Source organism: Telopea speciosissima, chromosome 1 (genome assembly GCF_018873765.1).
Source record: "Telopea speciosissima isolate NSW1024214 ecotype Mountain lineage chromosome 1, Tspe_v1, whole genome shotgun sequence".
In the NCBI taxonomy this organism is placed as follows: Eukaryota; Viridiplantae; Streptophyta; class Magnoliopsida; order Proteales; family Proteaceae; genus Telopea; species Telopea speciosissima.
The window spans coordinates 38587213-38611925 of NC_057916.1; the positions used below are offsets into that span (position 1 = coordinate 38587213).

General features: G+C 38.8%; 1 protein-coding gene across 1 annotated transcript; it reads left to right on the plus strand.

Moving 5' to 3' along the window:
- Positions 1-1941: 1941 nt before the first annotated feature.
- LOC122662172 (protein phosphatase 2C 70) lies at positions 1942-15889 on the plus strand. The gene is made up of 13 exons (XM_043857745.1): positions 1942-2161; positions 3571-3760; positions 3918-4070; positions 4230-4405; positions 4515-4673; positions 5177-5317; positions 5400-5461; positions 6225-6360; positions 9342-9436; positions 14230-14345; positions 14431-14560; positions 15458-15512; positions 15602-15889. Exons 1-13 carry the CDS (start codon positions 2030-2032, stop codon positions 15761-15763), a joined length of 1707 nt encoding a protein of 568 aa, XP_043713680.1. The 5' UTR covers positions 1942-2029; the 3' UTR covers positions 15764-15889.
- Positions 15890-24713: the final 8824 nt, after the last annotated feature.

Here is a 24713-nt window from a genome sequence, read left to right on the forward strand (position 1 = left end):
TTCCTTCACACCATATACAACCCCAAACGATTCTAGCATTCTAAGCTTTGAGAAATGATTTCTCAAAGCTTAGTGCCATATATATATATATATATATATATATATATATAGGGTCCCAAGGGCTTGTTTGCTTAAGGGTTGAAATAGAATGGGTATTTCTTGATTTTAGAAAGTGATTCCATGCTTAGTGGAAGTCAATTCTGAGTTAATATTATTAAAACATAAGTTATTGATAATGTCGGGGTCGTACCGATACGGCCCGGGATTTTACAAGATTTGATCACATGGGATCCCTGAGGTATGGCTAGGCATCGAGTCGGCACGGTTAATCATGATTGTAAATCGATTCGAAGCCGGCCGATATAAGTATAAAATGATAAACTTATATTAATTCTAAAACATGTGTTATTACCTATTGTTCGGCACTCGATACAGATAATCGTTACAAGTGGTCCGCCAAACATCTCTCGCACGTAAACCTTAAATGCGACGAACCACTGGGCTCCTCGGATTCCATTAGGGCCGTGTTCGATGGTTCCTTGGCGTAAGGTGTTATAGGGTGTGGATTCGTTTCAACGACAGGCAATGCCCACAATGCGGAGACGGTCATGGCACTTAAAAGCGCACCCGCAGGGCCTAACATTTAAAAAACTTAAATTAGGCCCGGTTTTATGAGGTGGGTCTCACATTGTGAAACTCTACCATGCAAATTGAGATTATGAGAATTTTGAAAGTCCCTAAGATTAGGCACCCATGAGCCACAAAATTTTTGAAAACAAAGGATAGTTATTAAGAAAGAAAATAAGTGCGTGCTATTGTAAAAGAAAGAAAAAAGACCCCATAATATAAGGGTGTTAAATGGTTCGGTTTGGTTTAACTATTTAATTAAACAATATCATTTTTGAAATCATAATCGAACCATTTATTAAACGGTTTCATGATTTCGATTATAAACAGTTCAGTTCAGGTTTAGTAAACGGTTTCTGATTTTGACACATTTATGTACATTTAAGAGTATGAAACGGTCTGGTTGAGTTTTAACCGTTTACTTAACGACTTCAATTTCAAAACAACAACCGAATCATTTATTAAACGGTTTCATGGTTTTAGTTTAAAATTCTTACATTTGATTTCGAAAACGATTTTAGTTTGATTTAACACCCTTACCATAATCCCAATCTAACCCATTTCTCTCATTCTGTCTTAATCAAAACCATCGCTAATTAAGTTTTCTTTCACCCAAGGTGAAGAGAGCCAATGTTGAAGGTGAGATAGAGTGGATGAAGAGATTCTTTATTTACCACAGGTGGAGAGAAAATGGGTCTCTACCTTGTTTTGCTTCTGTAGGTGGAACAAGCAATCTAGATCCATTCAGCAGTGGGCCCCAGTCTTACATTCTTGAGCCACGTGCTACCTTGGTAGTATGAGACTAAGGACCGGTGGGCCGGTGGCCGGCCTAACACTACCCGAGTTAAGATCTTTGACAAAATCCCCAGGTTGTTTGGTAATTTCGGTTTACCCAAAAAAACCTTTTTGGCTTTTTCCAGTCACATCACGTACAAGTAACACGTGGAGAGAGCATGGCCATCGCTAGCTCTCGGCTACATCGCCATGATCAACGGTTATAATTAAGCAGTTGTAAACATATACATGCATGGCACACACATGTATTTAGTGGACATCGTTGTTGATCCATTGATCTTACGGTTAACAACGACTACTCACATTATAGTTATCCCATCAACGGTTGTAGTTAGTTGTGTATGGCAAAAAAGAGTACGACGTGTTGTATGTGAGTAAATGATCCATGCATCATACATCCTACATGCATAGATGTGATGACATGATGGCCTTCCTAACCTTTCTTTAATCTTTTTTTGATGAAAATCTTTCTTTATTATTTATGGTTAGTATATGTAGTAGCGAGTCTTTAATAGCTGAACTCGTTAAAAGGTTAACTAACAAATGCGACCAGTTCAAAGCGCCCTTCTCGGCCTTCCCCTCTTCCGCCCTGCCTTTCCACGCTGCGATGACGATGGCGATGTTAGTGAGCATTGTCGGTCTGATCCTCCTTATGCTGCTTCTGATCATCGTCCTCATCCTCGTGGCCTGTAAGCCATGGCGTTTCTTCTTCTCTCCATCTCGAGGTCGCTCAATCAAGGTAATACAATCCAATTACCAAAACCGGAAGAACTTATTTTTCCATTCTCTTTCTTTTGTTTGATTCGTTTAGATCCCCGCATTTCTTCAACTTTTCTTTTCACATCTTTGTTTTCCTCCTCTTCTCCCTTGTTTCTGTCATTTTGCTCCCCTGCGGTTTTTGAAAATTTGTTTCAAAATGCATTTTGGATTTTTTTTTTTTTTGTGGAGAAATTCGAAATGGAGTTTATCTTCTGATATCGGTGATCGTGAATGAGGACTATTTTGAGTTGATTTCATGTCGGGAGTTTCGGGCGTTAAAATAATTTAGTAGAAGCATTATTCAGCTCCTGTCATCTCGACTGGAATCGAGGCTTTGCACGATTTCTCCCTGACTTGAACCTCTTGGTTGAGCTGCCAATCTATTGTCTACATGTCGAAGGAGAATTTTTTTTTTTCCTGTTCCTTTTTTAACTGATGTTATCCTTGTATTCTTCACCGCCAACCCTCGTTGCTGGTTGCATAAATTTTATTTGTTTAATGCCTAACGAAATTTTCAGTGGATTTTAGTCATAAATTTTATGTCAACAACTTAATTTCTTAGCATTGATATTCCGTCGCCCAATAATCTTAGGTGTTGTCCTTCACTTCATTCGTTGTGACTTGCCAATTGAGCCCCGTTCAGATTAATGTAATAGCTAGGAGGGGGAAAAGGAAAAAAATAAAGGGAGGAATGGTATTTGAGCAGGTTTTAGCCGTGCGGTTTCAAAAGGAAGAAGCATTCATCCTTGCAGTTAAAAGCTGCTTGAATTCTTTCTTAAGTAGGACAAAATTTTTTTTTAAATGCAATGTGTATCTTTGGGGTTAGCTCTGAAAAATCCATTTCGCTTTTCTTTGGGGAGGAGAGGCAGGGTCTAATCTAAACTTAAGTAAATCGTACCCCTCTAAGCCGAAAGAGGTGTATTGGTATTTTTCCAAATAAAAATTATCTTTTACACTGCTTGAGCAATCATTTATCAGAACTTATGGAGTCCTTGTTGACTCATCCTTTGCTGAAAAATGTGAATGTCTTCCAGCTGAAGTAGCATTATGCTTCTTTTCTCATTCAAACTTCACTAGATACAAGTTCTTCCCCTGGGAGTGGGGTTTCACTGTGAATGTGTACTTTCTTTGACTGTAGTTTCAATTTTTTCTATTAGAGAATGACTTTTTCCATCGTATGTTGAGGTACATCACAGTATTACATTTTCTGTTTGGTGTTTTTGGATCTCTGCAGAGATCACCCATGTTAACTATAGTGTTTGCTTTACATCTTTTATGCTTGAATTTCTTGAAAAATCTGACTGTAAGAAGGAATGATTTCATGAGAAGTGCACACCAGTCTTTACTCTATGAATGACTTGTACTGTTTCTTGACTCTTTTCTTTATAGGTCGGTGATATAGAAAGGCCTCTCATTTCTGATGATCCAGATTTGGTCCAAAACCAAAGCAATGAATTGGGAAGAAATTATGTTTCAGAGGGGTCCCATCTTCAAACCGAAGGAAGTTTTGGCTCACCAAGAGCACATGGCCTTGTCTGTAAACACAGGCTTCCATCAGCTGATGCACATTTTGCACAAGGTATGCTCTTTTGCCCTGTTGTATTGGTTTTAGATTATCCTGATCGTTCAGATGGCATTTCAGCCATTCTGCCTTCTCATTCAAAAAGCAAACAGAATAGCAATCCCAAAATTTCTCTTTCTTATTCACCCTTTTGCTGCCGCTGCTTTGTTTCTAGATATAACTTCTGATCCGTCGGAAGATGTTCTGGTTGGGCAAACACTAAAGCGTACGCTGGTGTCAAACCGCTCAATCGAAGAGAGAAAGCACGCTAAAAAGGAAGAACAAAATTATGATATCTCAGGCATTTCTAAGGCTATTGGATGTCAAAGTATTCTCTTATTCCTTCATCTGGAAAATTCACTAATTTTGTCTTCCTAAACAATTATCGTTCTTTGTGTCATTTGTTTTTTCTTTTTTGTTTATTTGTTTGCAATGTTTCTGTGGAAAATGTAAAACATGTCATCCTATCTTTTTGTTAGAAGTGCAGGAAGCAGCCTGACCCTGGAAGTTATATCTGGCTCTGCTTGTGGGCTTCGTTTCTCCTTACAATCAACAAATGCTTCTAAACTTCCGCTGACCCTTGGGAGAGTTCCTCCCAGTGATATGTTACTGAAGGACACAGAAGTATCAGGAAAGCATGCGATGATAAATTGGAACTTGAATGTAAGCCTTTGCTTTCAAAGTCAGCTTGGATTTGCCTGCCTTGTGAAACTGTTGAGCTTTATCTATGGTTTATTTGTTCGTTTATTGTTTAATTTGTATTCTCTGGCAGACATTGAAATGGGAGCTGGTAGACATGGGTAGCCTAAATGGAACACTTCTGAATTCTCTGGCAATCCACCATGCTGATTCTGGTAGTAGACAATGGAGTGAACCTGTTGAGCTTGCAAATGGGGACATAATAACTCTTGGCACTTCATCAAGAATACTTGTGAGTAGAAGTTCCGGTGTGGGTATTATGTTTTGACCTATGCATAGAATTATTACATAATGATGGTGTCAAGTAGATATAGTGACACTATACCATTCTTTCCTCTTTGTCGTCCAGCTGGATGAGAATACATAGGGTTGCAATAAGCTTAAAATGATGTAGTTTAAGTGGTGGTATTGTCTTTTAAGGTTGACATGATGTGGTTTGAGTTCTTTTATTTTATTTTATTACCATGCATGGTTCAAAGTGCATGGGGAAAAGTGTCTGCAGCCACCTCATGTTCATATTGTACTACTTATCTGTCAGTTGAAGCTAGTTTGAGAAGTAGATCTGGATTTTTATTCGACTATTTTTTGTTTACAGTCTTGCTAGACTATAGGTACAACTGAACCCATTTTCAGCTTTTGCCTTAAGGTTGTTGATGTCTGCAATTTCCTCTGCATTTTCTACTAATTCTTCCATTCTTTTATTTTGGCTACTTTTTATTTCTTTCGCTCTCACAGGTTCAAATTATTCATCCTGAAAACCAAATTCCCTTTGGGGTTGGTATGGCATCTGATCCCATGGCCTTCCGTCGAGGAGGGAAAAAGCTTCCCATGGAAGATGTTTGCTATTACCAATGGCCTCTTCCAGGAGTTGAACAGGTTCCAATGTTACTTAGTTTTATTGTAGAGACTTTATTCGTTTCTTCAATGAGCTAATACCATATAAATGTGTGTTATGCAGTTTGGACTGTTTGGGATCTGTGATGGGCATGGTGGAGCAGGAGCTGCCAAAGCAGCCAGCAAGTTAGTTTTTCTTCTTCCAACTTCATTTTTATTTTTTTCTATATTAGTTTCAAAGTGAAATATCGTAGGGTTAACAATTTGGAGAATATTTGTTCACAATTTGGAAAACATTCTTAGTCATGGGATATATAGCATTGTGGATGATAAATTTTGATTTTCACTTATAGTTCTTGTAAGGGGTAGGTACCCTTTTAAGGTTAAATGAGGTTGCACATTTGCGCTGCTTTAGGACTATCCAGAAATTATAGTCCGGTTTTATTGTTGGCTGTAAGTTAAATGCTAAGAATGCATTTATTTATTACAAAAAGTCATCCGGTACATTTCCATGCATCGGTAGTAATATATTTCAAGTCTGGTGATGATTTATGTGTTGATTGCTATATCCTTTGGCAGATTAAGCTAAAAATGATAATATATGATGGCTCTGACATTATTCATATTTCAAACATCATTTTGAATTCAGGTTTCAATAATGACAGGTTATTTTAGTCCTTCAAATGTGTTCAACATGGTTAATTTCTGGTTTCTGTTTTAACCGCAACCTGTGTGTAAATTGCTGATCAAAAGGAAAACCGTTCTCTTTAGTTACATGTTTCTCTTATCAATGACGCCATTTAATTTTCTTCCATTCTTGTAAAGGTCCCAATGTGATTTTTATATGTGTAAAAATTGCCTGTTCCACCTTGTCACTAGTTTAATGATCCTTACATATGATAGCTTAAGTTATTTTAGTCATTAATAGTCCTCTTATTTTGTTGCCCAGGATACTGCCCGAGATGGTTGCAAATATCTTGTCAGTTTCGGAGAAAAGACAGAGGGTTATTTCCCTTTGTGATGCTTCAGATGTGCTTAGGGATGCATTTTCTCACACAGAAGCATCTATGAATCATCAGTATGAGGTTTTCTCCCCTATCATTGCTTTTGTGAATATTTTTGTGATAGATAGAATCAAACTTTATGTCTTTGAAATATGTTTGCCAATCTTTTGACATATGTTCCCACTCAATATTCTTTCGTTCTTGGTCCCTTAGTTTCCCCCCCTTATTTGATACATCCATTTTTAAAGCCCCCTAAAATAAATAATAGAGTGGCATGAAAATTTTGGAACTATAATTTCATCTGTTGCTGATATGTTTTTGCTACTCGCAGCTGCGAAGATCCCCAACGCTCTATTCCTGGGGCCTTCTGGGAGTTAATTGAATTCAGAGTTCTTATCACTTATCAGTTTTTTGAACCTTGGGTTTTGGTGTGTTAGGATAGTCACATTGGCTGCTGTTGGTTGAACTAGGTTGAGTTAGGCTTGGAATACTATATAAGCTAAAAACAAGTTAAAGGAACTTATAGTTTGGTCAAGTTCTTCCACATTAATAATATGTTCTAAATTCTTGAACCCTCACACACAAATGCAGCATGCAAAACTGGGCTTCAGTTGCTCAAAGACTGAACCATAGGGTAACTTGGGGTCAGAAATGTCTATCCAACTTGGCTTAAAGGTTGTGTTGGTTGGTTTAGTCAGGTTTGGGCCAACTGCAATCCAAGTTGCATCCTTAGTTGAGTAAGTGTAGTTTGATTTCCGCGATAAATCTTTCTTCGATAAAATAATGAAATTTTATTGGGCACAAAGCCAAAAAAACTGTACATCTGAGATGAGACACACAAGGACACCGAAGGTATACAACATAAAGCAAAAAATTAATGTAGTTCTAGATTGGTAGGAAACCAACTAAAAGCCAATAACCAGGATCTGCCATGAACAGGGTAGTTCGAATAGGTCAAAATAGGTGTTTTTGGTTAAATTAGGGTTAGGGTTTAATGGGACCTAGGGTTTGATAGTAGGGTTATGCTAAGTTGATGTAGGGGAGTCTTCCAGTGAAGGTCTTGTTAAGTTTTAACAAGTCTAGGCTTTTTAGTTAGAATTAGCACTTGGCAGCAAGGTTAGGTTTAGGGTTTCAGGTTTTTGAAAAGAGGAAAACCTGGATTTTTAGGGTTTATGATGGTCAGATGAGGGAGCAACTTGTATCGAGTTTCCCAATGGGTGAAGGGAGAATTTATCCAAATATGGGAGGGTTTTGATGGCTGGTTAGGTCTAGGCAGAATTTAGGTCTTGGGAAAATTGAAAACAAAAAGGGGGAATTTAGGGTTTGGGCTGAGAGAGAATTAGAAGAAGAATTGTTGGGGATGGGAGATGATTAAAACTCACTGTTGTTGCAGAATTTTCTTGGCAGCAGCTTGTTTGATTGTAGATCTTGAATAAAATCAAAACTTGAATTGAACTTGAAAGTAGGGCTTCAAATGAATAAAGAGAGCTTGAACCAACCACCCGGGCTTCACACCGCAAGGTGTCAATTGGATCAAATATCAATCCACTAGCCTAGATCAAACACAAGACAAAAATCTTCAATGGAGAAGAAGAGCAGCAAAAAGCTTTTCATTAATTAAAATTTGTGTTCAATACTTGCCCCCCTTACAATTGACTCCTACACTAAAAAGGAAAGGCCTAACCCAATCGTTAATCTATTAGGTAACTTAAACATTTTTAGGAAACTGAAATAGATTCAAAACAGAGTCCTAATCCAGCCCAACTAAACACTTAAAAGAATAACTACAAAAATCACTAAAGTTGAACCACTTGTAAGGAATTAAAACAGCTAATCCCATGCAACCCTATTACCCATACTTTGGGTCCATAAAAGTGACCTTTTACATTGGAAACCCATGGGATCAAAGGCCCAACATGTATATAACCCAACCCTAGACTTATTCCTAAGCAAAGAAGCCCATTTTAGTGATAAATCTGCATAAAAAATTTCCCATCTGTCCAGTAGGGGGGACCCCAAAAATCTCACACAACTGGGTATGGCATATCTTTAAATTCGTTCCCAACCCCTTTACGAGCTAGAGCATCTAGTATGAGATGTTCCCCTTTATGATGCTGTAGCTTTCTGAATCAAATGTGATAGCTTTTAAGGAAGGTCGAAGTTTATGGACATCTACTTTGTCATCAAAGCCAACCCCCCCCCCCTTGGGGCTGAGAAACTTAACAACACATTTCACTATGATCACTGAAAACTACTTCAATACCCAATGGACCTGGATTACCTAAGCTACTCCCATCAAAATATCACTCAATGCTCCATAAGTTTCTTGTCTATTTATATTATGTGCCTATGGACAATAGATGACAACTTGTGTTGGCCTCTTTAGGTGTATCATACACGGGGATAGCAATTGCACTGGTTAAATGGGTCATTCGGCCCTAATGGGACCAGTTTTGTATAGCTATCAGTTGGGATGGTTTGCATATTATATAGATCCATGTTAGATTCAGTTGCCAAATCATGTAATTTAGTGAAGGGTCGTCTAGAATGGTTGCAGCCTTGTATCTCTCTTCCTCTATTCCATTTTCTTATTTATTATTTGGTTTGTCCTCTTATCTCCTCCCCGCTCACCTGGTAAAACCTGGGGGGTGGTAGGCAGGGCAGGTTCAGGTTGGCCCTGATCTGTGCTGAAATGTGATCGCTGTTCTACTCCTGCTCCTATTATTACAGTCAAATATAAAGATGAGAGAGATTAGGAGGTAAAAATTTCATATGATTTCTTGTCCTTCCCAACTTGTCATTTTTAAGAGACTAACTTTATAGTTGTGATGCTTTGGAGGTTGCTATTTTTAGACTTGTCTTTAAATCTTACATTGACGAAGAAAAAGAGACTTTTACATTGATAAGATGCTTATTTATTTATTTTCATTTTATCAAAACTGGTAATTATGGTTCTTGGATATGCATATTCTTATATCAGTATCTTGTTATCAAGAGAATTTTGTGCTTTGAAAGTTTTTAATGGCAGTGTTGTACATATTTTAACAAACAATTCCTTTCAGGGGTGCACTGCAACATTGCTTTTGGTTTGGGCTGATGGCGATGAAGAGTTCTTTGCGCAATGTGCAAATGTTGGAGATTCTGCTTGTGTGGTGAAGTATGTTATCTTTTTCCCTCGATTTGAAGTTTTGAACCATTATGTATTTAATGTCAGTGTTGGTGTTCTATTTAAGCACGGTTTGTTTGATGAATTTGGAGGTAGATCCTTTGTGCGTGCTAGGTTTTTTTAGTTTTTATCTCATTCATAAATTAAATGAGTCCATTTATATGCACCTTATTCTTCTTAGAGTTCATTTACTGCTTCATATATCAAACCTTTTCTTATTGTGAGCTTACTCGAGTAGCTGATGCTCCTGTTGTTTTAGAATTTTTTGCTTTGCTTGACCTTGCTTCTTGTCACTCATCCAAGACTACCTGAATTTTTTTGCTTTTATGTTTGCTCTTGAAAGCTTTTATGAAAAGATTGAGAGGCTGTTGAACTTGGTGATATTTCCCTTACAAAGGGGACTCATACAAGGTCAAAGTTTGATAATAGATCTTGCACTAAGAAGATATCATTGTTTTTTTTTTTGGGTAAACGACACCTAAGGTACCTGAGGTTTCAAGAAATTACAGCTAAGGTTCCTAACGTTTCATATATTATGTTTGGGGTACCTAAACCAAGATAACACTGACTTGGTTAAATCAAGAATTTTTTATTTCCATTTTTACCCTTACATATCAAATCAAACCTACCTTCTCTTTTAACCTCTCACGTGCAAAATCCCCATCCGTCTCCCACCTCTCATCTTCCTCAACTCCCATTCTCCCACCCCCATCACTCCCCCGTTCCCGGCCCCATCTCTCACCTCTCTCATCTCCAGTCCCTGACTCCCTGCCCCCATCTACCACCTCTCATCCCCATCACTTCCATGTCCCGCCCCCCATCTCCCACCTTTCATCTTCCTTGCAAAATCTTCTTCCCCCGTCAACGCCACCGGGGAGAAGAAATCTGATGTATCTCTTGCTATGAGGAGGAAAGGGCATGGTGGAGTTTTACAATTAGGGAGAGTGAAGTGAAAAAAAGGGAAAAGAGAAAAGGCCTGCTCGCACTTGAAATTTGGAATTTAACTTCACCATTTTTCCCCATCTCTGATTTGTCCAATTCGTCCCAATTGAAGTTCATTTTTTCTAACACCTCGACCGAGTCCTCAGCCGGAGCATTGGAGTGATACCTATGCTTAGATATCTTTATCGACCATGGTTTCAACCCCTCCTCCATGATTATCCATCCCAACCTCCCTATTTTGGCCTGGAAGAAGTAGCTGCTATTTCGGACAAGGCTGTGGGCCTTTCCTCCTACGATCAGATTTTGATGCACCTCATCTGCCCCATTCTCCCAAATACTATAAATTAACTTTCATTTGAGAAAATTCTGAAAAAAGGAAGTATTTTTTTGTGACATTGGAGATGCAAATATACACGACAATAGCTGCAAACATGTGTTTGGAACTTTTTGCTAGTGGGAATGGTGGAGCCTAAAGGGAGAGATGAAGAAAATTGGAAAGGGGTTATCTTATGTGATGATCTTAGTTTGTACTGCCGTGGGATGGATAGTTTTTGCTGTTGGCAATGGGTTTAATTTGGAGGTTGTCTTTCACTCTTTACTAATGTCATTAATACATTGTTTTTGCCCATTGTTCCAGTCTTTGGTGTAATATTTTTCAGTAAAAATGGATGAAGAGAAGGTGGTTGCTTCATACTAAAACCATGATGGAAGTTTCAATTTTATTGAAGCAAAAGTTCTCTGCAGAGTCTATGTTATATTATGTCACCAAGACTTGGGAAGAAATGGGAAAATGAGCAGAAGAAAACAAAAAATTGACTGTTTTAATGTTCTTTTCTTTTGCTCAAAGAAAAACAATCTTAAAATTCATTTCAAATGGATGGCTTGAACAATCTTCAAGGTGGTATTTGGCATTACTAGAGCTTAATAACCTTACATAAGCACTTGTGACTAAACAACTCTGTTATTTAGTGCTTCAACAGGTATAAACACTTAATAAGATGAACATTTTGTAGAAAAAAAAAAGATGGGGCCAGGAATAGGGGAGTAATGGGGGCGGGAGATGGGGGCGGGAGATGAGAGGTGGGAGACGGGTGGGGATTTTGCGTGTGAGAGGTTAAAAGAGAAGGTAGGTTTGATTTAATATATAAGGGTAAAAATGGAAATAAAAAAACTTGATTGATCAGGTCAGGGTTATCTTGGTTTAGGTACCCCAAACATAATATATGAAACGTTAGGAATCTTAGCTGTAATTTCTTGAAATGTCAGGTACCTTAGGTGTCATTTACCCTTCTTTTTTTTTGGATCCACATCCTCCACTTCCTCTAGTGGTATTTCCATCCTACTTCCCTGGCTTGCCAGCGCGCCACCTGGCTTTATAAAGATCCAATGGCTGTGAAAGAATGAATTCAAAAAAATTTGAATTTCACCTGAGCCATGTCTGAACCAACATAAACCCCAACTCAGTCAAACCAACACAACCGGTTCTCAACCATCAAACCGAACCACCAGGTGGTTTTCAAAATCCTAACTTAAATCCATTTTTTTCAAACCCTTCTTCCCAAACAAAGAAGGAATCACCGTTCATGCTCTCTTCTCCCATGAACATCAAACCACCTGAGATCCGCTGAGATCGCAAAGTTCAGGGAGACGTTTCAAAGCCCTTCTTCTCCTACCACTATGGCACCGTCTCAGTATATTCAAAGCCATTCTTCTCCTCTTCAAGCTCTGTAGAGCATCTTCCATGAACCAAGCTGCTCGATCTGGGAAGAAGGTGAGTACGCAGAGTTTGGCCAATGTTTCCTCTTCTTCTTCCAAAAAATCAGAGTTCAAGGAGACGTTTCAAAGCCCTTCTTCTCCTACCACTATGGCACCGTCTCAGTCTATTCAAAGCCATTCTTCTCCTCTTCAAGCTCTGTAGAGCATCTTCCATGAACCAAACGATAGAAATAGAAAGTTTCAAAACAAAGTTATCTGTACACATTTCAGATGAGAGACATCAGCCAGCCAATTTCAAAGATCAGAATACCACAATACAAACTACATACTGCTTTTTAAGTTCATATGGGATTTAGACTCGATCACAGAACAGATTTCCTGCTCATTTAAAAAAAACTTAAAAATTGGAATTGGTGTTAAGGTTTACTGCTGGAAATCCAAATTGAGCAATGCTCAAGGGTGGGGAAGCTCACTGATTGTACGATATCCGACTAGGCAATATAACAAAAATAGATCTCTTCAAATCCAAAAAGAGGGAGAAAAAAAACCACTTTCCGTCCACTAGACCTTTCAATTGCAGAACTCAAAGAACTGAACACCTTGGGATAACTCTCTTCTCCAAGCTAAACCTGAGAATTTTTGGGTTCCTCATAATATCTGCCGATTCCCAAACCTTTTTTTTTTTTCACAAAGAAATCCATATGGCTCATAATCTTCTTTTCAAACTGTCATAAACCAACGATACCTCCTAAATGCCATGAGAATCTTATTCTCAGAAAAGCCCCACCTTCAATTTCTGCTTCCATGTCGATTTGTTCATTGATCCAAACCCATAGAGAGCAATAATAAACAAGTATTTTGAAGGGGCGAAACCCATTTGCTGAATATCCTTAAGTACCTGTTTGAACCGGTCATTTTTATATGTCATCGTCCTGGGATAGCAAGTTAGTGAAGTCACAATATTTGACCCAGGTACTCCATTTTTTCTCAAGATTGCAATATTTTGAGCCACATTCTGTATATTACGATTGATGTAATGAGCCTGATGCTTTAGGTCGATAACAACATTCTCCACAGTCCCAACTCCCAACTAAACTCTTGAAGAAATTAAAAGCAGGGATGATTTTGTTTTCTAAGCTGGTGAACAAAACCCTTCAATCTTTGGTGAGGATTTTGGCAATGTTAAGAGCTCTAAACGCCAAACGAATGGAAGAACTCAAGTTTAGGGAGCTGCTTCTTTGTAGGACTGGCAACGAGCAATGATGGACACTTGCTAATGAGACTGGAAATCTGCACTTTGGTGAATCTATGGTTTCTGAAGAGGGATCTGAAATGGAGATGGGTATACTTCGATAGGGCTTGCAACAACGTTAGACAGCTCCGCTCCTCTTCCTCGTCCAGTTCCCTCCGCCCCACATCCCTTCCCTCTCAGGGTTCTACAACAAGATTTTAGGGCTTTGGCTTTTCGATCGATTTGAAATGGGGATCTGAAATGAAGATGGGTTTAGTTTGATAGGGTATGGTTCGGTTAGGAATAGACCGGTCGGATTGGGTTGTTTATGGTGGTTCGGACATGGCTCAGGTGAAATTCAAAATTTTTTGAATTCATTCTTTCACAGCCATTGGATCTTTATAAAGCCAGGTGGTGCGCTGGCAAGCCAGGGAAGTAGGGTGGAAGTACCACTAGAGGAAGTAGAGGATGTGGATCCTTTTTTTTTTAATATAACTTTCACTGGAAGTATGAAAGGATTCCATTCAAAGTATTGTGCATGAATACTTATTAATGATCTAGAACTTGGTTGTTCATACAAGATGGAACAGATCATTAGGTGATCCATTTGTACTTTCGTTCGAGCAACAATGGAACAAAAAGTTCCAGAATTGCAATTAGGGAAGCACCGGCAGCAGCTCTAGCCAATTAGGAAGTTAATGTACTGGGGCCTCTTGAAAGTATTTCAAAAGATAATAGTCTGGAATACTAAATAAAAGGCATTCTCAACTGTGTTGTTGCCTCCTGTGACATTTTATCGGATCTCTGAGTTTGGCTTCCAATGATACGGTTAGAATACTTGATTAGAATTATTCTTGTTATTGTTCCACAAACTGAGATATTCTCTTTTTGGCAGTATTGACGGTCAGCAAATCAAGATGACAGAAGACCATAGAGTAGCTAGCCAGTCTGAAAGAATTCGCTTGAAACAAACAGGAGAACCATTGAAAGATGGGGAAACACGTTTATGTGGTGATGCTTCAAGTTCTTGTATCTCAGGACAGGTTGCATCATTGATCATCCGTTAACCATGTAAACCTTTGACTATTTCGCTCAGGTCTGAACCTTGCACGGATGCTTGGAGACAAATTTGTGAAAGAACAGGATTCCCGCTTTAGTTCAGAGCCTTACATAAGCAAAGTTGTGCAAATAGATAGAGCAAGCAAGGCATTTGTTCTAATGGCAAGGTGATTCCAGTTTTGAATCTTTTGATAAACTTCTTTGCTTCTGGTTTTATTTATGGAAAATGTTTCTTCCTTGAGCCCCATTTTACTCATTCAGTTATGTTTTTCTTTACAATGTTTCCATGTACTGCTACATGACTAAGTTTACTTCATTCATTGGCTCATTTTGGTTCCTAGGCGACCAAAATATATATAGGGGGGAAACGAAAAAGAAAGAAATGGTGACCACCTGACAAATCATCATTTTTCCTGAACTCTGGTTCTCTTGTTACTGTGTTGGACATCTACATCTTAGGTTAGGCCAGAAGTCCGGGTGAACCCTGACCTTTTTTCTGGGATACGTAACTATTCTGAAGGGTGGTTACAACTTAAAAGTTTGAAGAGGCATGATTTAACAAGTAGGATCTTCAGCCTGCTGCTGTTATTTCCCCTGATTAATCTTGTGGCTTATGTGTTATCATTATACTCTTAAAAGAGAGTTGGTTTCCTCTTGTGCTTTCCCACTCAAACTCCTCAACCCATATTATTTGAATTCTTACTTTTAGGATGATCAAAAAATTAGAAAAATTTTCGTTATTGCTTTCAATTTTTTATTTTTAAAAGAAAAACCAAATCAGAATACTTCTGAGGCCCCAATAAAATCTCTCATCTAATCAATATGTTTATTTTTTTACCTCTTACCCCCGCTCAAAGCACAAGCTTCCCCGGAAAAATGAAAACAATATGCTATGCATCCTTGGATGTTTGCCCTTCATATTTTCCATTACAACTTGAATTGCAAGGTGAAAAAAGGGAAGGGGCAGGACTTTTTTTTCTTTCTTTTTTTGTTTTTTTGGGGCGAGGGGTGGGGGATTAATAGTTTAAAATTGTGATACACCTTTACTTTGTGCTAATCTGCAGTGATGGCCTGTGGGATGTCATTAGCATCAAGAAGGCAGTGCAGCTTGTACTACAGGTATGTGTGTTGGAATGCTTCTTACTCAGTTCTTTGAATTTACCCTAGGAATCTTGATGTTAAAGTCTGACAAAATGTGGTATGCATAGATGAAGGAGAGATATGCTGCTGACAAAGAGAATTTGGCGGAGAGGATTGCAAATTTGGTGTTGAGTGAGGCAAGAAATCTGCGGACAAAGGATAACACATCTGTTATTTTCTTGGATTTCAATACAACCACTAGAACTGCTTCTTGTAAACTGGATTCTTGAATGGACGGTAGGAAGACTCATCCTACCATGCTTCAAATTTTAGCAATAGTTGCCGCCTTCTTTTGTTCTCATCTCTAGTCATTGCAACCATAGAAAATATGTATTAGTTTTGGCTCTGCCTGCTCAGTTGTCTTAGCTGTGAGAGATGTTGATAACAAAATTAGCAAGGAAGGTAGTTGATTAGGGTGAGTGATAATTTGTATTGTTCTGTAGTATAGGACCTGAAAATTTTTAGGTTAGTTCCCAAACTCCCATTTGAGGCAATGCTAGAGTTACCAACTCCTCTTGGATCACGATCTTTCGCAAGGAGATGGGGATACAATTGAATGCACAAATCCTGAAAGCAAATGCCACAGAGAGATGAGTCCAGGACACCGGCAGCCTAACCCAATCATGATGCAGATTCAATGCAATGCAGTGCAATAGTGTAAATACCTTCAAACCCCTCTGCATTTGCAGTTCTACATTAGTGGCTCTATTGATGTCTGCCGTGCATCGTTAATGGTGGGAAGCTTGGATACAGTGCTTGATCCAGTACAGGTGGATGGTTCGAGTATGATTATTTGTTTGCCTTGGGGTGTGTGACTCGAATCTGTTACTCGATCCATTTGACCGAAACATTAATCTGTATTTAATTTTTAAATATTATTTGTGGAATTAGGTTTCCAGCTCCAACAGTGCCGGTAGTCATGCTGGCATGTCGGCTATTAACTGCTAGGTGGGAGTTTGGTTAGGGCTTAAACCATTTTTACATGCTGGAACTTCCATCTTCTTCTAGTCATTGATGGAATTTCAGTCATATCTAACCTTGCAATGCTCAATACGATGATTTCAAATTTGGTTAAATACTAAATTCTGTCTGAAAAACATCATTAAATAAACAAGGTGAAGAGTGAAGTGTTGCTGTCCGGATTTGCTATTTATCCAGGTTAAATGATCAAACAGTGCCTACATGTATGTTAAGCAGTGTAGTATGAGGAGCCACACGTTCACTTGCTCGGCGCTTGGTGTCTCTCTGAATCTATTTTATTTCATTCACTGCCAGGGGCCTAGCAAATGTTAATGTTTATACTCTTAGCTCTAAGTGCAAAGTTTAGTTTCAATTTTAATTCTCATCTTCGTCAAGAACTGGTGGTTTGAGTATTTGTTTGGCTTTAATTTCTTTAATTCTAAGACACAGGAGAGCAATTCTGGAGAGTTGATAAATGATGATAATGCACTGAAGGATTTTGATAGTAGGGATATTTTCATCATTTCATTGTTTAAACATAAGAAACAAGAGCAAATGAAAGGGGGATGGGAAGCAACCCAATGCTGCTGATCTGAGAGGATCGAAGTCGCATGAGAGGCTAGAAGATCGCTACAAAGTTCCCTTCTAGAAGGGGGTGTGTGAGAAATGAATGTAAACAAAGCTGTTGGTGAACAAAATTAAACTTGATCCTCCATGGAATGTTGTTAGCTATAGACCCTTTCAAAATGGATATGATCATTAAGTTATCGATCGCTCTCTATGCAGATACTTGTCAACAACCCCAGCTGATGAGCATAAAGGAGTGCTTTCCTGATTGCCAAATCTTCTGCGACATGAAAATAGGATTGTCTGTCTACAAGGAGAAGCAAAACAGAAAAGGAAACGACCAGTGCAATCTCTGCCAACACCCCCAGCTCCACTAGGTCCTGGAGTATTACCCTTGTTCGCCCGCCCCCCAAAATCCACGTTAACTTTAATATAACCAACCCCTTGTGGAGGTGGTAACCAAACAACATTTGAACCTCTGTTTCTTTGATATTTTTAAGGTTGGTGAAACGTGAAGAAACTCTTTCGCAAACATATGATCGAGATTTGAACAAAACGTGTCTAGCCGAGTTTAAACTTACTTTGTGGAAAGACACCATATATTCAAGTAATTCACCCACATATGCCCATAAGGTACTGAAGAGATGAGGCAGAGTCTCTCAGCCTTTAGTGGTTTTGTGCGTGGTGTGAATCAAATACACCTGCAGGTTCTGACGGATATCAGCCCAGCTACACTAATACCAATATATTGATCTATAGAATGATCAATAGACCAAAGCTGTTGAACCCTCAAGGGCATTGTATAACATGTGACTGGGATCGCGGCAAATTGTGAAATCCATCATAGGTGGGGGGGCATGCATAGTGGCTGTTTAGAAGGTCCACAGTTGGAAGACGACCCAACAAAAAAAGCTTCCATATGAAAAACAAGACCTTTGGGGCAGAAGGAACATGCCACATTCTTAACCACATAGGATCTGCTGGTTCGAAAGAATTCTCATCTTACAGCCAAGAAGATTAGGTTATGGAGAAGGGGTCGCAAACGATTCACTAAAATTCTTGAAAATGACTTCATAACTAAATTTGCAAAGGCTAATCGGTCTATAGTCGTTTATAGACATGGGATTATCGACGTTTGGAATGAGAGTGTAAAGAAAGTTCTGTTGAGGGGGCGAGCAAAGGTACCTTGGGTGAAGAATGACTGAACAGTATCGATGATGTCTGGAGACTCTGGACCAACCATATTCCATGCTTTTTGAAAAAACATTTCAAAGTATCCATCTGGACCAGGGGCTTAATTAAAAGCCGGCATTTGCATCACTGTATTCATGATTTCCTGTGCAGAAACCGGAGACAATAGCCTCATCAGACACTCTTCCATATATGTGTCTAAACTATTCATCCTCCAAATATGGTCTCGATGAGGTGAAAATGTGCTTACAGGTAAGAGGTAATTAATGACCTCCGCTATTGGAGCACGTTCTGTTATAAATAAACCCCTGTGATGAATGCCTCTTAGAGTATTTCTGGCCCGTCTTTTAATTGTTGATAAATGAAAGAAGTGGGAGTTCTTGTCAACATGTACGATCCAATAGAGCGAGACTTTTGATGCCAAACTAATTCCTTCTGATTTGTTACCTTAATGAGAAGAGCATGTAGGAAATTCTCAGAACAATACCATTGGTCATCACGAGAATTTAAGCCCACATCATACAATGTGGCGATGGCAGATCTGATTTTCTCCTCCTTCTGGAAAATTTCTCCAATTACTTCCTTATTCCATCTTTTGAGTGAACATTGAAGAGTGTAGAGATTTGTAAGTAGCTTATAGGAGGGAGAACCATGAGGGTGACCATCCCATACCCATCTTTACTACATCCAGAACGATTTAATTTCCTTCCTAGTCAAGAGGCGGTCGAGTCCTCGGCAGTTGATAGATATGGCTATCATGACTTCCCTGATGATTGAGTCCGACCAGTCATCGCAGTCTGAACTGCAGCAACTCTACTTGAATCAAGTCGAGATCGCTTCCCTTCTTTACCATCCAAAGAGCATTCCACCCTACTAGGTGTTGTGGGAGATCTAGTTTGGATGCAATTACAGAAGCAAGTCGGATCAGCTAAAGCATGGGACTCTTGACCTTCCTCTAGGAAAAAAACAGAGGGAGGATTTAGGGGAGGAGATAGGAAATGGATTTATGGGGGCAAGAAAGAACCATTTCTACGAAACCCCGAATAGAGTAACGCAAGACACCCCAGAGGCCTAGAAGATGAATGAGTTAGTAAAACCAACATCAATGAGGTTCCAAAACAATTAGTTTAATAGCATACTAGCTAGATATCTTCCACCGAAAATAATTCTAGATAGCTCCCACCATATATAAAGATCGAGGTTGAAAAGCTAAATATGCAAGTGATTCTAGGATGGAAGGAGAGAGAAAGAAATCAAACAACACCGGAAAGAGTAGTCGGAGGTCACAAAGAGATCTCTTTTCGCCTTAGCTCAACATTCACGCTTATTGGGATCCTGTAACATGCAACAACTTGTAGAAAGAAAAAAGATCTAACTTGCATACCTGAGATGGTCCGGATAGGAAAAGATATGAAAATAGATACATAAACACTTCTCGACAGGCTGAAAATGCAATAAAAATTGAACAACCAACCTGGTCTAGCATGATTCCAATAGCATATATCAAAACCTTTGAGCTTCAACACAATAATCAACCAAACAACCAGAACATCCAGAAAACCAGTAGGATTCGGCGGATAAGTTCGACTTGAAAAGTAGCTTGCATTCCACGCTTCCCTCTTATTGAGAGCTTCTCCTTTAAAAAGAACCTTGCTCGAAGATGGATTGAATGCAGTGGAATTGAAAGCAGAAACCGGGAGAGATATATGGGAAAATTATCTCCTCTAGCTATCTGTGGTTCTGATCACGGGCTCAGTTGCGGTCTGCCTGCATTGAATTGAAAATTATCTCCTCCAATTATTTCCTCATTGGCAAAGTTAACCATTAGAATTGAATTCAAATGTGTCCTAATTACTCTGGTTGTAGCCCATAACTTATTATTATTCTTTTTTTTTTGTAGAAACTTTTAGCTTTTATAGGTATTGCTAGTTTGCTACTTGACCCATTCATCTCATGTTCATGAGTTTACCTTACAAAATTTTCTCCTTGATTGTTTAGACTGAAAATGGGATAAAACAACTCAGATCACTCCATATAGGCTTTTGGTCAGCGCAAGTATGTGGGATTTTGAGATTTGATTCATAAACGTTGATGGATCAGAAGATCAAATGATTAGTGTGGTTGAACGACACTTTAGTTAATCGTTTTAAGTATCAGTATAGTATCCGCTGTATTGGTATCTGTAGTGTATTGCTGGCGATTCGTATTGCTATCAATATTGCTAGCGATTGATACTGACGCCAATACCATGAACTAAAACCATGCTTTAGATTTTTTCTTTTTCTTTTTCCATGCAAACAATATTTAAAAAAACAAGAGATAGATATAGGTAATGCTAAGAAAGTTTCAATCAGGCGAAAAGGATAACCATCAAGATCTATAATCTCATCAAACACACACACCAAAAAGAAAAAGAAAAAAAAATCACAGTATTGTGATCTTCATATATTAGCTTTGATTGCTACTTCCCCCCTCTCCTCCTCCTCCTCCTCCTCCTCCCAAAACCCGTAGAACATTGCTGGTATCGATCACGGTGTTGTTGACTGACTTAATGGGGGGGGGGGGGGGAGATCTGAAAACTAAAGTACAACACTTAATATTCCCATCCTTAGATAACCTAGAAAGAAATACAAAAAAACCATGAGACCTACTCCTTTACACATACTTGACTAGTTTTAAATACACGCAGGGTCAAGCGCTCATAAATGTTCAGGAGCACTGACGGAAAACAACTATCACTTTTAAGAGGCAAATTAAGAACTTTGAGAACATATCTCAATATTCAGGACAGCTCTACAATGCCCCAATAACTAAGCTATGGCAGCATTAGGATAGAATCTTTCTCTACTTCACATCTCTGATGGGCCCACAAGATCTTCTAAAAAGCATCCCCACAAGGCAAATAAGGGCTGTGACACTGTCCATGTGAACAGTGTTTTGGCCTTTTGTCCTTCATATTTCAATCTACATCAATGGGCTGAAACTGATGGTTGGATCTGGAGTTCATTGGGCTTGAATGTCTCTGCAGTAGAACGCCAACCAATAGAGCCGCAGGGTGTGATTCTTGAGTCTTCAATCAGAACTCGATGGAGCAACAGCAGGGCAGCCTTCGAATGATCAGCAGCAACAATGGAGTAGTAGAACAGCTCTTCGATTCCTCTCAGATATTGGGTATGTTGCAGAACAACAAAATAGAAACAAGAGAACTCGAAGGAGAAAAGAAGAGGGGGGGGGGGGGAAGGATATGACCAAGGCCTCTCACCTATGGCCTTGGTGCAACGGTAAGGTTGCTCCATTGTAACCAAGTGGTCACAGGTTCAAGTCTGGAAACAACCTCTCTGCGAAAGCCAGGGGTAAGGCCGCGTACATTATGACCCTCCCCAGACCCCGCAGTGATGGGAGCTTTGTGCACTGTGTACACCCTTTATTAGGAAGTAGGTAATAACCATATATTTACAAAATATAATCACTTAAATAGAACCCCACGATCTGGTTTTGAGTGAAGTCAGTGAACCAGAAAAACACCGAGCTGAAGGTTGGCCCAGCCCAAAGCTGGTTAGGCCCAGAGGCCCCGTCGAACCATGGTCAACATTAAGTGATACAGGCTTGGTTCCTAAGGTTCCTGCGGCTATACTTCTTGTCCAGGAACATGTCTACATCATTGAGTCTCATTGGTATTCATAACAATCATGTATAAGGAGCTAATCGGAGTCTCAGTTTCTGGGAATAGATATCATGATGTGGAGAGGATAGAATATTGAAGCTAGTCTGCGGTCTTTGTATTAATGGAAGAAACTTTGTACCGGGCGTGTTGCTTTGGAGTTCTTGATCGAGACCTAGTTGAGCCCGGGGTAGGCCATTTACTAGTAAATTGAATAGAACAGAATGGAAAAAAATAATCTGTCAAACTCCCAAAACAATTAGACAAGCATGATCAAGGCTTACTGAAATATGTACATACAAATTCTACCGACCTGCTTACTAGGTTAATTTTAAGAAGGGTTTTGAACCCAAAAAAAAGAGGAAGAAGTGGGTGCGTGCGAAAAGATCCTTAAATTCTGTGAGAATCTTGAATGACCATTTTCTTGTTGCAATCTGGATTTGTTCAATCCAATGCCAAACTAAAACTAATATAGATTACAGTATCTACAACACATGTCCAAAAATTGTCCAAAAATGCTGGAAGAAAATGCTTGAAGTTTGAATTACGTTGGTTTTGAGATATTTACGTACAATTTTTCATAATATTTCTTGTTCTCTTTTTAGTGGTGCTGCTGATATGCGTTACCAAAGTTGCAAAGTCATCATTGGACAAAGCCCTTGCTGAAAACATGGAGATAGAGGGAGTGTTAGCCTTGCCCAAGCTGCCCATAGTAGCTGATGCACCAGCGGATCTCCACCAGCCTCTCATAATCAAGATAAGACTCTTCAGATGATAATCATGAAAAGTAAAATCCCATTCCCATGTAAATACTCTCCCCTTTGTATTCTGTCCCCTATACCAACTGGTTTTGATTGGAATCTTCACAGCAAAGATGAAAAGAAATGTCTCATGTAATTTTATTTTTTTTTATTTATCCAAATCATGTGTGCAGCACTATGTGCTTGCCGTACTTGGACAATGTAGTTATTTCTGCCTTGTACACATTTATTTCTTGAGATAAATGCCCCATTTTATGGGCAAGGAGCTAACGATGTGCTCTGAAGTGTAAATTTCCCTGATCAACTGACAAGCAGGAATATAATTTAGCCCAAGAGTCAGCTTGTTGTTGACGTGTGTGATGCATCATTTTATGTTTTATCAATGGATGGCCTTTGATGTTAGTACCGTATTTTTATGTTTGTTTTTGTAGATGATTATCTACAAGCAGACGTGTGCATTAGACACCCCAAAGAAGAAAAAAAAACGTAATGCAGCATTCCACGGTCTCTTGGCTTTTTTGCCTCACAAAAATGATGGTGATTTGTTCTTTTTAAATTTCCGAGAAGAGAAGGTATCTTAAATGACAAATGCACCCACATTGTCAGCCATTGACTCAAGAGCTGTTTGAAAGATATGCTTAAGCTCATTCTGTAGGTCATTTCTATGGAAGCAATTTATTCATATTGCCAATCTGATTTATGTTGACCCTTTTTTTTGCTGATTATGTTTTTTTAGTTGTTGATTGTGATAACCTTAAGTCTGTTCTTCTCTCCTAATTTGAAGTCGGTGTCTCCCTAATCTTCATCTCTCAACCCTCTCTCTCAATAAAAATGTGGGTCCCCTTCTCATTCATTAAATATACCATTTTGCTCCCCACTATTGTTTTGGTGTGTTAGATGCCAATATAAGCAAGCAGTGTATAGATCATCTCTCTTCATTAAATTTGTCAGTCTTTTGTATCATATAGTGGTTGTATTATACCACTATACTAGGATAAGGTCTCTCTGGATTGAGGTCATCTGAAAAACTGGTACTATATGGAAGGCATACTTAATGTTCTCCATAGCCTGAGTCTTGCAATGGGTGCAAAGAAGGAAAAGGATCTCATGTGGTTGGAATGCTTCTTTTGTGGAAATAGTCCCTTAGATCCACTGCCATCGTGTCTGCTCATGTCCGCGGAAGAGTATATCAGAAGCAAGACGCATGATTTGAAGCTCTGATTGTAACCACAAGTTTATAACCTCTCTAATGCTTCTGCATCACCATATAATCTAATTAATCTACTGCTGGTCTCTGCATTTGATTTAAATTCTAACTTTAATTGAGGTTGTTGGAGAAAGGCAGGGAGTGGAGCCCAATAAGAAAGGTATAGAACTAATGTGTTCTTAATTATCAAAAAACAAAGTATGGTGGATTTGGAAATCTATCAAAGATTACTTTTAAAATTTAGTGGTTAACAGAAGAGTCCATTTATTTAACATAGGTGATTTGGATTCAGTCACAATGTGACACAGTAAGAGTATCACTTTGGAATATAAAATAGGTTTGGTATTGTGTGAGGCATCAATTTTTTAGTTCTGAGTAATCTAAAAGCATGAAACTACCTTGTGTTGTTTAGCTCTTAAGAGTAATCTAAAAGCATGAAACCCTAATTGTAAAAGTTGAAGCTTCCATCATAACTAAACCACTTTCATCATGGAGATCACAAAATAGAATGGGAGTCATTTACCATTTTCTTTTCCTTATGGAGACAAAAAAGGCGGTTAGTGGTGTACCTAATTATTTGTTTCCTCAATCTCAGCACTTTTAAAAGCTCTCTTGCAGGAAATTTAGGGTTGTTTGGTCCCTACCAATTCCTTACTGAAAGGGTTAAGTATCCACTCAGTCAAAAAGTGCTTACCTGCAACTTGGGTTTGTATCTGATCCACCAGATACAAATATTGAACTCACCAGAGCCATCCATAATGCCTGCAAGAAAGTTGAAAGACCATTTTGAAGGTTACAGTACTGTATGCTTTAGTTTAGACATGGTTCACTGT